Genomic DNA, 16,213 nt, shown 5'->3' with positions numbered 1-16,213 from the left:
AGGTGCTTTCCCCTTCTGAAAGTGTGATCCCTGAACTATCCCAAAGTGCAGAGCTGCATCTCAGCCTGTCTGACTGAAATCCAAATGTTCAGTGCAAACATGTCATCACTTGTAGACCCTCATGAAGATTTCATACTGGATACACTGAAGGTGCAAGATCAATACCTTTAGAACACAGCTTGCTGCATAATCTTTATACATAAGCTACAGGATATTTTTGCTCCTTACTTGCCAATTCAGCCTATTTTAAAGAGAATTCAACAATTTTAATGTTCTGCTTTGGAAGTGACTGCTAAACCAATTCCATCATAATAAAATACATCTGCATAAATAACATATATTTATAGTGTTTCTACAGATACTTTCAATATTCATTTCAGATATCACTTTGCCGGAGAAATTTAGGGGATAATACTAGAACTGTTTGCTCTGAAAATTTTACAAAAGTGTCAATATGTCCATAAAGTCTCAAATAGTAAGCCTGTGAACAAACCAGTTTGGTTTGTTGTTTGGTTTTTTTTTTTCTGAATGATTGTTCAGCTCTAATTTGACTGCTGTCACAGAAAATTTTTTGGGAAGTACTTGAGGAGTTTTTGAGTCTTTGTGTTTTTACTAAAATACATCTTTGCAAAAATGTACTGGTTGGACATATACACTTTATTTGTTGTTCAGAGTCAAACTTCATTTTAGTGTATCCCCAGTCATGGTTCATAATGAGGAAATAGCTATTTTAAAATGTTGAGTGTTTGTATGGATGCATGCTTGTAACTAATCAAGAGGCTGAACAGTGTCTCAGTCTTTTCTCATGAACAAAATGCTTTGTGCAACGCAAGCAGGTGAAAACAAACACAATGTGTTGTGAAGGAAGATTGAACCAGATCAATTAATGGTGGGCAGATAATTAGCTTCTTTGAAGAGTTATTCCTAAAAAACTTTACTGCTAAAACAGCAGTTGCTAAATGAGTGTTTTTCCTTCCCATGTTCAGGGGTTGAAAAATGCCCCCATCACTCATTAGCCCAAAGTCCCTGTCACCTAGACAGCATGAAAAAATACCTGGCACTCAAAGCTCACATTTAGCCTCAAAGCCATGTCCTGCCACTCAAGAAGAACAAAACAGTCGTGCACTGTTTATGACCTTCCTTTAGTTGTAACGTAGTGTCAATCACACTAGACTTTAATCCTTTCCAAATTCTAACACATATCTCTTGTGCTTTAATTTTACTTCATTCCCTTCCTGACTTGACTTTTTTCTTCTTTTTACTGACAAAAGAGCACACTGTCCCTCTCTGTTAGGTTCGATATGTCACCTGAAATTTGTGATGTTCATGATCTTTTCTTCACTTTCCTTGCTTTCTTGATTCAGTTTCTCTGCCTTTACCCCACCAATTCATTTTCCCTCTCCTAAATCTTCCTTTCTTTCAATACCACAATTTCTATTTCTGTTTCTGTGGATCATTTCAGTTCACTTTCTACCTACCACCCAGATGGTCAGACAAAAGGAGAGAATGTCTGTGATGTCGCAGGGCTTGTGATAGTCCCAAGACCTTGCTCTGTAAATTAAAATTCCGAGTCATCAGGTCCTCACTAACTGTGGGATCTCAGATGTAGTGATCTCATCCTTGTTGCCTCTGTTTTTGACCTGAGATTGTTGAATTTGGAAGTTTGTTGAGTTATTCCTTCTTTGAACTGCTCCTGTGCAAAGCCGATCTTCTACTTCTTCCTTTAGTTTTGTGATTGCTAAAAAAAGTTTCTTTTCCCCAGATTTCTATTTTGAATCCTCTTCTCCAGCAACTTGTTCCAGCTGTCATTCATAATTTCCAAGCTGGGAGAGGAGGCTATTTGACTTGATTTCCATGCTACACTGAGAAGCTTAATTTTTCTATCCATGGAGATTTTGAGAAGTCACTGTGCAGCAGAAAAGAAACTAAAATGGAAAGTCACAGTCTCAGGAGAGTGTCTCTTTGATAGCTTCCACTCAGTTCACATTTGAATCATTAACTTCACAGGCATTTGGATGGACATTTCGTTTCATCTTTAAACAAAAAAACCTCTTAATTTCTGTGAATTTGCTAACTTGATAAAGAAGCTTCTGCCTTTTTTTGTAGTGAAGCTGATTTTCAAAGCCTTACACCATATGTTCACACTTGTAGTTTCAGCTGTGTCTGTACATCTAATACATTTTGTCTGCTTGGGGAGGAAATTCACTGTATGGTGGTTAAATATGAGCAAATGTAGTATTGTCTTTCCTATATTGGTTGTCACCTCTCCAGCACAACCTATCTATGTGTAAAATGTGGAAGAGTATATATTACAGCAAGAATAAGTACATGTTTTACATTTGCAAAAGACCACACCTTGTTCTTCAAAGTATTTGAAAAGTTTCTGAAGTATTTTTTGTAGATCATGTGAGGCCAGATAGACTTATTCAGCTTTTTTCTTATCTGAGGTTGTTGACCTCAGGAGAGGAGGAGAAGGTTACAGGGTCAAAGTCTTTTCCTCCTTGGAGCTTGCTGCTTGCTGGGAGAGGGTTGGCTGGAAAATAGATGTTTTAGAAAAAGAGCTGAGGGTCATGATTTTAATTCTGTTAGGGAACAGCTGGTTTGAGTTTCTTTCCACTTCTGTCTTCCCTCCCTTCCTCACAAATCCATGGAGAGAAAAAAATTTGTTCAGAGGAAAGCAGTAACACAAAAATAAAGGACTGCAATATTTTCATGTTTAAAATACACCATGTTTGTTATAGGACTTTGCATTAAGAGACTGAAGAGGAAACTATTAAAATTATTACAATAATTCCATTATTGTTTCAAGTATTGAATTGAGATTGATCAAACATGCCAGAAGTTTATATGGTCTTCTGCCAAAAGTTAAATTGTTAATACTAATTTTCTAATGGGTTTTTTTTTTTGTGGATAAACAATATGCATTAGGATTTTTAGTTTAGTGATGGACAAAGCTAATTATGAATGTGCCATGTTAATTTGCATACAAGTCACTGAAGAAAGATGGTACAATTTGACTGTTGCTGTTTGCAGTTTTCTTCATCTTTGCATGCTGCTTTCATGCACTAAGACCAAAGAGAGAGAAGGAAACTCACAACTCTCAAATGAATGACAAACGAGGAACAGATTTTTCGTCTGCACTCCTCTGAAACGCTGGCCTCAGGCTGTGTTGGTGTGTGGCTCAACAGCAATCAGAGGTCATAATTTCATTGGCAGTTAGCATCAGGTTTAATTTTTCTAATATGTTACATTTACCAAAATGTCTGGTTTCAGTTACATTTATGCATTGACTGAATCAGCTTTAAGCAGCATGATGTTTTAAGGTACCTGAAAGGCTACAAGAACGTTTATGGAACACATATGCTAATTGTTTTTAACCACTTTCCTTTCTAAACACAAAAATGTGTTTTTGGAAACCCATTTAACAGTAGTAGCTAATGATGGTGTGGATTTATTCTAAGAAATAAGCACAATGAATAGGTAAAATAGTTATTTTAACGAGACTGCCATCTACTGATTTCCACTATTGAAAGCATACCTGATGAGTAGATTCTTCATAGTTTTTTATAGCTTTATTTTTGAGATTTTCAAGATCAAGGTAATTATAAAGTCTTTCTGTCACTCTAGGAATGTGACCAAGTTCACATTGATGACGTGTCTTCAGATGACAATGGTCAAGATTTAAGGTACGTGAGAACTGAACAAGATAAAACGTTACAAGTTCCTTCACGAGCAAGCAATGAACTGCTGTAATCCTTAGAGTAGCCTACTCTCTTTTTAGCTGTCTTAGCCTTTTTTAGCTGTCCTTAGCCTTTGCAACCCAGCAGAGCAACTGGTGACTGAACGTAGTCTATTGCCTTTTGCTAATCTGGAGGTTTTCTTATCTCTGACTAGCACCTATAACTTTGGAACAGACGGCTTTCCTGCAGCTGCCACCAGTGCAAATTTGTGCCTCGCAACGGGGGTGCGTGGAGGAGTAGACTGGATGCGAAAATTGGCTTTCCGCTACAGACGAGTAAAAGAAATATATAATACCTACAAAAATAATGTTGGAGGCAAGTGACTGGAGTATCTGAAAAATGTAGATTAAAAGTAGTAAGAGGGAAGAACATTTGGGTTGTTTTTCTTTTTTAACAGGGTAATGTTTAGTGAGCCATTTAGTTTGCAGGGTGTGGAAAATTGTCTCTGGGCTAATAAAAGCAAAGGAAAATGAGAGAACAGTGCAGACATGCCCTTATCTACTCCACAGGTCTACTTGGTCCTGCAAAAAGAGAGGCTTGGTTACAACTAAGAGCAGAAATTGAAGCTTTGACGGATTCTTGGTTAACACTTGCACTGAAAGCACTCACCCTTATTCACTCGAGGTGAGTATGGGATAGTTAGGAAGTTCTAGGTTTCTGATGATCAACTAGGTTTGCTGATGATCTAGAAAAGGCTGCCTGGTCTGATGGGCAAAATCCTGAACCTGGAGGACATTCTCATTCCTTGTTCTCCTGTAAGGTAGAAAAAAACTCTTTAAGAGTCTTTTAAGTAGCAAGAATAATAGTGAGGGGTAAGATTTTCCTTCTTTTGTTTTGATTTTTTCTCTTTTGCTTTGTTAAAAAAAGATGTTTGCATTTTCTCTTCCGTAGGACAAACTGTGTCAACATTCTGGTAACAACTACTCAACTAATTCCAGCTCTGGCAAAAGTCTTGTTGTATGGACTAGGGGTTGTATTTCCCATTGAGAATATTTACAGTGCAACTAAAATAGGTGAGCTATTTTTATAATGTTATGATACATCCGAAGCTGTACTTCTAAATAAAAGGATACTACACTCTAGAGTTATTTCTTACATGCATTCACTGTAGCAAATATAGAGATCAGTGATACCTGATCTCCAGAAACACTTTTCATGCTAAAGCATACTAAAAGTGGTTTTCAAATATTTGGCATGGTCCAGTTCAGAAGTTTCATATAGCTCTGTTGCTGTTGGTGCAGCCTCTGTTAGGAGGAAATAGAATTGCTTTTTTGACATTGCTCAAAACTATGAAGCTGTGTAGCAGCTGAGAGACTTTTTAGTAAGCTGTAAATACAGAACACTGAAGTCTCCCTAGATTAGCAGAAGAAAGCCCTGGCACCGTTTGTTTTCATGGGCTCTGGAGCAAATTTTGGTAAACGATTTACCAGAAGCAAGAATATTTTTCTGCAGAATGTAATTATTTAAGTTCATTCGTACTGACTGCAATAAGCTTCAGCCAAGCAAATGTTTATTTCTGGTTTCTGGTTCAATATAAAAGATGTTATTCTGAGTATTGTAGAAGAACATAGGACCAGATGGCAACAGTGCTTCTAGTTTTTAATGTGATTATGATATATCTGTTCTGTCTCAGATTCCATCAAAACTGTGGGCTATGTGAAAACATTTTTCATGTGTTCTTGAGTATCTACAATACAGAAAGCTCAAATGACTGAGAAAAAATAATGGATTGTTTTTGTTTGGTTTTGTGTTGTTTTTTAAAAAAGTCTTGGTTGAGAGTTTTATGTAGAAATTTGAAAGCATTACCACAGAAGATTTAAAATTGTTTCCTGGATAGAAATGTTATGGCACTCTCCATGAAAACTTTGATTTATAATACTTTAAATACACATTTTAATTAAAACATAGTTTATTAAGTATTCACTTGTGACTTCATATACACAACACAGAAGGATATTTTTGGTAAAATCCATTCAGTCATTGACTGCCATAGGAATTGTGAGATTTTTTATAACATGATACAATTCATAATTTTCAAGCACTGTTTCAACCTACTTAATGTTGGAGATTTCTTATATCTTGTGCTACTGTTAAAAGGTGTCCACTGACTAGCAATCATTTTTTAAATTTCCAACCTATTTTTTTTATACTGGTTTTGTTCTGTAGCTAAAATTACTATTTTGAAAAGTATGATTTTTCCCATTGGTTTCTGTAGATACACAGGTAAGTACATACCATAACCAGAGTGAATGGGGACCAGAGTGAATTGAGCCAGCAATGTGCCCTCGTGGCCAAGAAGGCCAATGGCACTCTGGCATGCATCAAGAAGAGTGTAACCAGCAGGTCAAGGGAACTGGGGCTGTTTAGTCTGGAGAAGAGGAGATTGAGGGGAGATCTTAGTAACATTTATAAATATCTAAAGGGTGGGTGTCAGGAGGTTGTGACTTTCCTGTTTTCTGTGGTGGCTAGCAATGGGACAAGTGGTAATGGGATGAAGCTGGAACACAAAAAGTTCCACTTAAACATAAGAAAAAGCTATTTTACTGTGAGAGTAACGGAGCAGTGGCACAGGCTGCCCAGATGGGTTGTGGAGTCTCCTTCCTTGGAGGTTTTCAAGACCTGCCTGGACATACAACCTGATCTAGGTGAACCTGCTTCTACAGGGGGGTTGGACTAGATGGTCTCTAAAAGTCCCTTCCAACCCCTACCATTCTATAATTCTATGATTCCATGACTGAGAAAACTCAACTGTAAGCATTTACTTTCTTTCTCATTTCACAGTACCAGTACCTGGAGCTTCTCAATATAGGTACCTACGTGGATAGGATCGTTCCCTTAGGTCTGTGCAGCAAAGCAATGAGCCACATTAATGGATCCCAGTGCAGGCACAAGGACCTTGCCCATGTATTAAATTACAGGCATTTACATCTAAATCTTTTGAGTGACCTTCTAAGTCAAGATATTACTGTTTCAGGAGCTGTGATTGATCTTGCCAAAGATTGTGGAGAAAAAGCTAGAATTTCAACTCAGATTCAATCAATTTTATCAGTTCAGGATACAGGCCATAAACAGGCAGTAGAGAATTCTCCTGGTAGGGAAATTTCCCCTGAAACCTGTCTCAGATTAGAGAAGGAGACAAGAAAGGTGGTCTTGTGGACCTCTATTACACTGTGTCTACCATAATGTGTGTACTAAAGTACCTCATGGAGCAGATTTTAGGGTTGCCTGTTCAGGTGCTATGGTGAGAGTAATACTGCAGTCAGCCTTAATAGGCCATCCTGAATGAGAGACTCTTATCTCCCAGTAACTCGTAATTGTCATAGTTTGGGGAGACACGGGCCAGAAAGTGATTTTATAGAATCATAGAATGGTAGGAGATGGAAGGGACCTCTAAAGATCATATATTCCAACCCACCTGCCAAAGCAAGTCCACTTACATCAGGTCACAAAGGAACACTTCCAGGGTAGTTTTGAAGAGCTCCAGGGAATGAGACTCCACATCCTCCCTGGGCAGCCTGTGGAAGGGCTCCCTCACCCTCACAGTAAAATAGCTTTTCCTTATGTTTAAATGGAACTTTGTGTATTCCAGCTTCTTTCCATTAACCCTTGTCCTGTCACTAGATACAACAGAAAAAAAGTGATGGCCTCTCCTGACATCCACCCTTTATATACTTGTAAATATTAATGAGATCCCCCCCCAGTCTCCTCTTCTCTGGACTAAACAGCTCCAGTTCTCACAACCTTTTCTCATAAGGAAGGTGTTCCAATTCCCTTGATCATCTTGGTGGCCCTGCACTGGACTGTCTCCAGAAGTTCTCTGTCCCTCTTGAACTGGGGAGCCCAAAACAGGGCACACACTCCAGATGAGGTCTCACCAGGGCAGAACAGAGGAAGAGCAGAACCTCCCTTGACCTTCTGGCCACACTCTTCTTGATGCATCACAGGATGCCATTGGCCTTCTTGGCCACGAGGGCACATTGCTGGCTCATGGTTAGTTTATTGTCAACCAGAATTCCCAGGTCTATTTATTGATTTTATATCATTGATTTATTTGATATCATCCTATTGCTACTTATCCTGAATAGTCTGATCTTTTTCTTTCAGGAAAGGAAAGTTGTTTTGAGCGAATAATTCAAAGATTTGGAAGAAAAGTAGTATATGTTGTTATAGGGGATGGTGTCGAAGAAGAACAAGGCGCAAAAAAGGTAGTGGTCCTTTTTCAGTGAGAGTTGATTTGTAGAGTCTGAAAGCAAAATTGTTTTTTCTTCAGCATGCATTGACATTTGGGTTTTGTATCATTGCTTTATGAAATATGTTTTCACTGTATCTAGTAGAAAGCTACATAGAACTGTAGATAATGATGTTCCCTGCTGTTGTCCAAAAGACACATTAAGCTAGCCATGTATATTTGATGTATTTTGAAAAGGAGACAGAAAGTGGACCCCAGCTTTTGTGCCAAGAACTAATAGTTCTGTTTTCATTGGCATCCCAAAATACTCATAGGGTGTTAGGAATATAAGCAAAAACTAGTGATTCTTACTGATCAAAGGCAGTATTCTATTTGACTATATGAAATGCGTGTAAGTCACACCTTGAAAACGTGTGTAGAACTGGACTAGGTAGATTTCAGTTTTCTTGCATCCATAACTTGGATTCTGCATTCAGGTAGCAACCTGTGGCTTGTCCTGCATTCATAACCTCAGGATACTATTTGACTGTGCCTTTAGTATTTTTTACTTTCTGGGAAGAAGGGAATTTTTTTATTGTTTTTTTCTCAGTAGAGTAAGCTTCATAAAAAGCAATATTTCCCACTGAAAAATAATAGATAGTATTCCTAGCCTTGCTATTCTACCCAAGTACAGCAGATACAGACTCTTGGAGGAATGAGGCATACTATTGGCTATCTTGATAACGGGGGAAAGAACAGGATAACGGGCATTTCTGTTCTTGTTTCCTGTTCCAGGTGAATTGCTTTTACACAGCTGCTTTTTTTTCTACAAAACTCAGTGTCTGTTTCCACTGTAACTTTCTGAATTGGAGAAGTGAAATTAATTAGTCTTCTTGGTGTTTTAACAGTCATTCACTAGGTTTATTTCATGAAATGTGGGGTTTGTGCCCACGAAACATTGCAGATTGTTTCCTGACTCAACCCAGCACTTTGCAGGGTCTCAGTTTCATATATCCATTTGGCGGACTGATGGGAACAGTTTGCTCCTTTCTCCTTCAGAAATGCCTTTCATCTTTGAGGAGAAATGTTTTCCCGCTGTAAATGATTACATTTTAAAAGCTGCATTTAAGATCAGGAGGGGAAAAAAGAAGTCTTCTCTTTGTTCCTTTTCTGTTGCTTGGTGAAATAGTGTTGTATATGATAATGGCTGCGGTAGTCCTTTTAGTAACATTATCTAATTCAGTGCTTTTTTCAACAGGAAACATGATTCAGAAAAGCATAAGAAAAAGCCTTCCAGTCACTAAGAGGAGTAGCAGTATAGAAAGTTCCTTTGTGCCATTACTTCTGCATATTCTTTCTTGGTGGAGGGAATTTTCAGATTCAAAGCATTATTAGATGCTCTGGATTAAATTATCTGCAATAGCAATGCCAGAGAAGTCAACAAGTAGACCAATAGCCCTGCCTTTCTATAGAAACTATTAATTTGATTAAGGAGAATGCTTCTGTGATTCTTGTCCTGCTTCGTACTCCACCGAAAAAGAAGTCACTATTTCACAGTAAGGCAAGATTTGCCTAAGTTTTGACCCTCCTATCCTGCAAAAGCAGGAACCACACAGTGCCTTGCAGTATGAGGAGATGTTCCTAGGTCAGATTATGCCTTTTTGATTATCTGCTCCTTAGACTGTTTTTAGGATTATTAGGAAGAATGAGCATGGGAATGCACCCTAGTGTATACTGTGCTTCAGTTTAAAGACGTATGGCCTGTCTAAGGAATAAATGGTATCACTGTATTAGAAAACAGGTAAAGTCTAGACCTGCTCTGAACTAACAAAATGGAGAAGATTTACCCCCACAAAAACACCCAAAGTCCATCAATCCAAAGTGACATAACTGTCTCATGATGTACCTCATTGCCTTGCTTATCCCCTGAACCTTGTTAGCTGGTTTCTTCCTACCTTCCTTCCCATCAACACATTTCATTTTGTGATACTCTCAGGACAGGGACAGGTTTTATCTTATCGTTTTGTAAATCAGTTTTCTGAATGGATTTGGCCAGTGGTAAAGCACTTAGAATACGTAATTTTTTTTTACATTTCTTAGAGTGTAAACAGTACATCTTTATTTAAATAGGACTTAATTGATTACATATAAACTATAATGCCTATTTTTATATAAGCATATAAGTTCAAGCCTATTTAATTGGAGATTTTTTGAAATTCTGTGTTCATTTAGTAAAAAGAAATGAACTTCTAGTTTAGGAGGTGAGAAAGTTAAGGTTTGATCCTAAAAATAATTCACCAATAATTTATCAATTGCTTCATCATAAACAAGATTTTCACTTACATCCTTTGTTCATGGAAAATTCTGGGCCAACACAAGAGTAGGAAAAATAAAGGACACATTTAAAATCTTTTTATTATTGTAATTATTGAAAAAATTCAATAATAGAAATTTTTAAATTCCATTTAAGATATCATTACTCTTTTGAGAAACATTTTTAGGATGGACTATTTTTTCATAAAATGACTCTTTTGGTTGATGAAAATTAATACAATACACTGAGGAAATGGCACACTCTTACATTTCACATAGCACGGGGCAAGCCATGGTATCAACACCTTTGTTTAGTTGTCACTTTCAGCAAAGTATTTTATAAGACAATTAAAAATCTCAGGATGTCTGTATTGCAGACCAGGGGATAATCATACCCCTCTGGATTGGTTCAGCAACCAGCCAGCTTGGCTGTAAAGCCAGGGTTCACACAGAGGTTGCTACCTTTGGATCAGCTTTACTGGGGGAGAGGAGGGGAGAGAGAAAAGGAGTGTGAGAGCCAAAGGGTGCTTGCTCAGGGTTGCTGTCTGGCTGGCATCCACACTGATGATGTGGGTCAGAGCTGCTGCTTCTTGAGCGCCACCATGATGACACAGTTATTCACAGAATAACTTTCTGGGATTTGCTGTCAGAGGCCTCTTTGTCTTGGCATTTTGTTTTGCTTTGCCTTGTTTTGTATTTTGATTTTTGTTCTGTTTTTTTTTTTATTGTTGTTGTTGTGTTTTGGTATGTTTTGTTTGAGCTTCTCTTTTGCCATTGCTTTCGGAGATATAGTCAGGAAATACTTGTAAGACAGAGAAAAAGCCCAGCTCCTGGCTTTTTCTACTTAGGAGAATCCTCCAAAGTATTTCTAATTTGTGAGAGGAGACAAAGGAGGAGGCTCTCTGCACCGAGGAGCTGGATTTTACATCAGGTGTTTCGGGAGAGCCTGGGCAAATTGGCTTCTCCCTTTGTCTCCATGATTGTCCTGCTGCCTCAGAGGAAAACTGGGAGGAAAAATCATAAATCTTTGTGGAGCAATAAATAGACTATAAATGGGTATCCAATATGCCACTGCTTTTAAGCTCACAGTCACACTGTGCTGGTCAGGTTTGGAATAGGAAGTAAAGACAACTGCTTCGCAAATCTGGCAGGACTACAACAAAAATACTGTGAAAGATGACAGAAACTGATGAATTTTCTGTTCAAATCTATCACAAATCTCAGGAGTAAGATTTTAGTATAAATATGTATTCATTTAAGGAAAGGAGAATAGCCTGCACTCTTTGGTGTTGCCATCAAAAAATCTCTCTTTTGCACGTGTATTAATAGAATCTCTTAATTTTGTTAAACAAAACAGTTGGACTTTTGTTCTTTGAGTAAATACATGCTGAAAAATAATATTGCTTCTTTGTTAGAAATAAAATACATTAAATTTTTAGGTTATTAAATAGTATTATAATGATTAGATATAGTAAATTTATTTCACTTTTCATGCTTTTTCTACCAAAACCAAATCCAAATCTTTGCCACCATATTTCATTTCAAAATGTCATCAAGATTAAATAACTTAAAAGTTTATAAATTTATTTATTACTAAGTACCATCTACAAAATGATCTCTGTTTTTAAAAGACAAAAGCTTCATATCCACTCAGCAGATATTGAAATAGTACACAAAATCATTTTTTTACTACCAGTCTAGGGTATATTCTTCCAATATGCATTAGGAATATCCTTCTATAACTTCATTAGATACTAATACATCCAGTTGCTCTGCCTGTTTATTAGTGGTTAGCATTTGTCATCCATTCTTCCACAACAGCAAATGAGATATTTGCACTTTTCAGTGTACTCAGAATAGAAGACACGTGTTACATATGACTTGTGTCCTAGGATAAAAATTACAGCATATGTCCCGTGAACACACATGTGTTTCTGTGGACACATGTACGTGTGAGACTATATTTACACACAAGCATCTACATATAGACATATACAGAGAACTCTATATTAGATTTGTTTCCCCTTCTCTTAGCTGTGAAGGTTATGGCACAGGGTCAGACTGACAGAGACCTGGATCGGCTGCGTTTGGCCATGCAGAGAACACCAGTGCAGACTCCAGCCCTGTACAGCCACCACCTTCCTGGTGTGCTTTATTTCTTGAGAGTGTGCTGCTGGTCTTTTGACCTATGTGAAGGAGAACTGAAAATAATTATAATTGTGAGGTTTACACAAGCTCTTTCTTTTCACGGGACTCTCCATTCCACACCTCACTTCTGCAACTACATGAAGTAAATGGAGGTGAACTCCTTTCACAGATAGACATAAATACAGTGGAGGACACTTAAATGAATTTGAAATAGAAAGATATAGCCAAAATAATGACCACTTAAACTTTTGGGTTAAAATTTTACCATAAACAGCTGAGAGTAATACAAAACTTGATATTGCATATGGGCATCTAACAAGAATCACTGCAATTTGATTTAGCAGAAGCTAACCCTTCTGTTGAATCAATCAGAGTCTTTAACTGCCTGGTGTGTGTACACTCTGTGGTGCTGAGGTTGTTACTAGGGAAGCAGTATAATGCTGGAGCTGCATGAAGTGCGAGCTGGAAGCCAAGAATTTATTGCTACAATTCTCCCTGATCATTAGCTTGCTGTATGGCCTTGGAGAGTGTCCATGTCATTGACTCTTGGCTTCTGCAGAGACACTACGCAAAGGCAGATGTCCACCAAACTCTTTGCCGTGCCACATCTTAGATACGCTGTTTTCACCTCCCCAAGACCGTGGTTGAGGTAGAGCTGGTGCCAAGCTGACTAAAAGAAGCAGGGAGCTCTGACTGGCTGGCAGGGAGAGCAGGTGGGTCCTACATGGCAAGGGGCTTGTGAGAGAAGAGGGAAACTGAAGCTGTGCAAGAAAGGGAGGCAACACTGCTGACAGCCACCAGATAAGTGCAATCAGTTGATAAACACTACACAGACCTGTTGGAAGCACAAATCTATGCCCATTTTTTTTTATATAATACCCCTGTTAGGTGTTATAAATTCTACCAGGAAGACCTCACAGCCAAAATAAGAGAGAGATGCACAGAAGCTTTTGGATAGTCTGGAGAACAGCATTATTGGAATTTTTTATTTTGTTTTTTCTCTTGCTGGTTCATTCCTGAACATGATGCAAGAAATGAATGTTTTGGAAAGATTTGAGTTGGAAAGCAGCAGTGTCTGGCCCAACAGAGCTAAGAGGATAGACTATCTGTATAATGTTACAGTTAAGACACTGGGCTGTTGAATTGTAACTGAGTGAGCTAATTGCATCTTGGTTCTTTTGCTGGTAGAACATATAGACAGTACAGTGGAAATCTAGACTGAAGATGTAGAACTACTAGATGTCATAGTGTTTAACGCTTCATTCTTAAAATATCATAAGTTTATGAAATATCATAAGTTTTTTTTTCCAACAACAGCTCTACTTTGGTTCTTTGTTCTCTCCATAAGCAGATATTGCTCATATATTTATCTCCAAGCCGACTTAGTTGTTTCTCAGGGTTTTGTAACAATCAAGAGCAAAATGAAACAGAACAGGAAGTCTTCCAATGATGCTTCCTTGTGCATCTTATTTTCTTGCTGAGGATATTTCTTTGCTCTAAAAGCTAGGCATACTCTCAGTGTTGACATCTGTAATGCATTCATACTACATTTGAATTCAGATCAGGAGTGCCATATTTGAAGCAGATCTTCCAGTCATTCCTCCCCACTATGCCTTGATTAGCTTCCTGGACTTGTTTTAGGGAAAAGCAAAAAGAGCTAAAGAACAATATGTTGTCCAGGTGCTTGCCAAATGCTGTCCAGCTGTTTATGGGCACTTTTTTCCACAATGGCAGACTAGAGCTATTCCAGTGAAGTGAAAACCCTGAAGCATGGGCACTGGGTGCTCAGCTCTACCTTCTTCACTCTGCAATCCCTTTAATTTTGCAGCTCTACTTGCTAACATTTGTTCTTCATTGAGTGTGCATTTTCAAGATTCCTTACAGTGCTCCCTTGCTGATTGTGTACAACTCTTTAGTCTTTCTTATTAATATTCATTAATTCAGTGTTACTTTCTGTGGCTCTCAAGAGAGTAAGTGTTCCTTAACAGTTGCTGTTTGACTTCAGAGAGACTTGTTGCAACTTACATGGTTGCATTTCTTTTAAGAATCTCTGTTCTATTCTATAAATTCAACCCAGTTCATCATCAGGTCGTCATCTGGATTGAAGCAGTATTCTTCTGAAAATAATAATTACTTATACACTGATAGACAAACGTTTACGTGAGCTTCTGAAGGCAAATTTGTGATAGGTTCTGTGCCATCTGCCTTCTGAGATAGGTATACAGAAAAATTAAAGGACTTACAGTTAACATGTAACTGTAGACAGAAAGTTTCACATTGTTTTCAGACTTGTTCTCTAACTTAAAATTTGAGAAGACCTGAATGAAGAAACCTGGTCAACCTAGAAGTGATAATCAGAAGAGATGATGTTTTCCCACTGGTTACAGTAGAATTAGGAATTTACTAAGGAGGTGCTAATGGAAGATGAAGAAAGCCTCTCTGAGAAGTTGTGTATAAAATGCTTAGGGAACTCAGAAGCTATTGTGATAACTTGCTTGTGGTTTGCCTCCTAAAGATGCCAGGACACAACCTGACAAAATGAGATGTGAACATGGTCATGTTAGTCTTCAGAACATTTTCCCATGGGATTTATAGAATATTTTCCTGCCAAAAGCTGATGGTTATCTCTTTTTTATTTATGCAAAAATTATTGCTGACACTCTAATCCCTGGTTTAGAGTATAAAGATAGTCCTTAATCAGACTTTTACCCTTCATGGATGAGGTAATGTGTGCTTTTTCCTAGTATTTGTGGTTTTGGTATATTCAGGTTCAGCCCTTTTTTTACTCCAGACAGATTTTATTAAACCTAATAGGAAAAATATATGTATTTATTTTAAAATTGTACCATATGGAAAAAATGTTTTAAGATTAGTGCTAACAATGAACGATGTTATACAAACCACTGGGATAAAATTCCTTTCAAAGTGATGTGGACAACACATGAGCTATTCTGAATCACCGTGGCTATGTTCTTAACTTACCTGCCAGAGATAATTCCACAAGGAAAAAACACATTTTGATAGAAAATAATATCTTCACTTCCTCTATTTTTTGGTTTTTTAATCAAGTTGTCTTCCCTTCCTCAAACTACAGACATGCATCATAGGTTATTTTTTTATTTTTTTTCAAGAAATAAGATTTTCTTCTGCAGCATGCTGGAATCTGTTTTTCTTGTAAAGAGATGAGAAACCCCTCCTTGCCTGTGTCTCCTGACGTGTTTGCTGTTGTTTCTGTTAGTAAATAGGTGTGCTGTTATTCAGAATATATGCTGAGGAGGTGGGTTAGAGAAACTAGAGATACATGTAAAGGATTCGATGTTTTGAGAGCTCTTTTTTCTCTCCTCCCAGTGTTCCCTTATCCTTGTGAAAGACAATGGGTGGGTCTAAATACCAGAATGCTTGGGGTTATTTTTACATGTTGTCTGTGCTGTTCACAGCATGCTATGCCATTTTGGAGGATCTCGAGCCACTCTGACCTTATGGCCCTTCACCATGCCTTGGAACTGGAGTACTTGTAGCAGCTCAGCAGCACTTTGAAACCTCAGAGCCTCCTTCTGCCCATGGACGGGATGCCTGTGTCTTGTGTCAGCATTGGACTACAGAACTTTGTGATTTCAACATGTTGACATACAGCTGCAATTGGTCTTAACCCTTGCCCTTTCAGTAAATGGAGGAGCATGTCTTTTTTTCTTCAGAACAGCTGTTGACTCTGGTACTGCAAGTCCAATGAAAATAAGCCATGCGACTTTTTGAACAACTCATCTTTACCATATTTGCTACCCAAAAAGAAATAGGGAAGGAGGAAAAACAAAAAAAGGAAAAGGTTCATACCTGTGAAGAAAAA

General features: G+C 37.9%; 1 protein-coding gene across 6 annotated transcripts in view; it reads left to right on the top strand.

Annotated features, from left to right (window-relative positions):
- EYA1 (EYA transcriptional coactivator and phosphatase 1) overlaps window positions 1–15,887 on the top strand; it is an 81,161-nt gene extending 65,274 nt beyond the window's left edge. For all 6 annotated transcript variants that reach the window (XM_061994744.1, XM_061994749.1, XM_061994748.1 and 3 more), the window contains 6 exons: window positions 3,628–3,686; window positions 3,895–4,055; window positions 4,250–4,364; window positions 4,632–4,753; window positions 7,845–7,945; window positions 15,807–15,887. In XM_061994744.1, coding sequence (XP_061850728.1) covers window positions 3,628–3,686; window positions 3,895–4,055; window positions 4,250–4,364; window positions 4,632–4,753; window positions 7,845–7,945; window positions 15,807–15,887 — 639 coding nt within the window. The remainder of the gene's footprint in view (window positions 1–3,627; window positions 3,687–3,894; window positions 4,056–4,249; window positions 4,365–4,631; window positions 4,754–7,844; window positions 7,946–15,806) is intronic.
- The last annotated feature ends 326 nt before the right edge of the window (window positions 15,888–16,213 follow it).

The sequence above is a fragment of the Colius striatus genome, chromosome 4 (assembly GCF_028858725.1).
Source record: "Colius striatus isolate bColStr4 chromosome 4, bColStr4.1.hap1, whole genome shotgun sequence".
Taxonomy (NCBI): Eukaryota; Metazoa; Chordata; class Aves; order Coliiformes; family Coliidae; genus Colius; species Colius striatus.
Note: the sequence above shows the minus strand (reverse complement) of the source record. Positions and strands in the feature narration are given on the sequence as shown.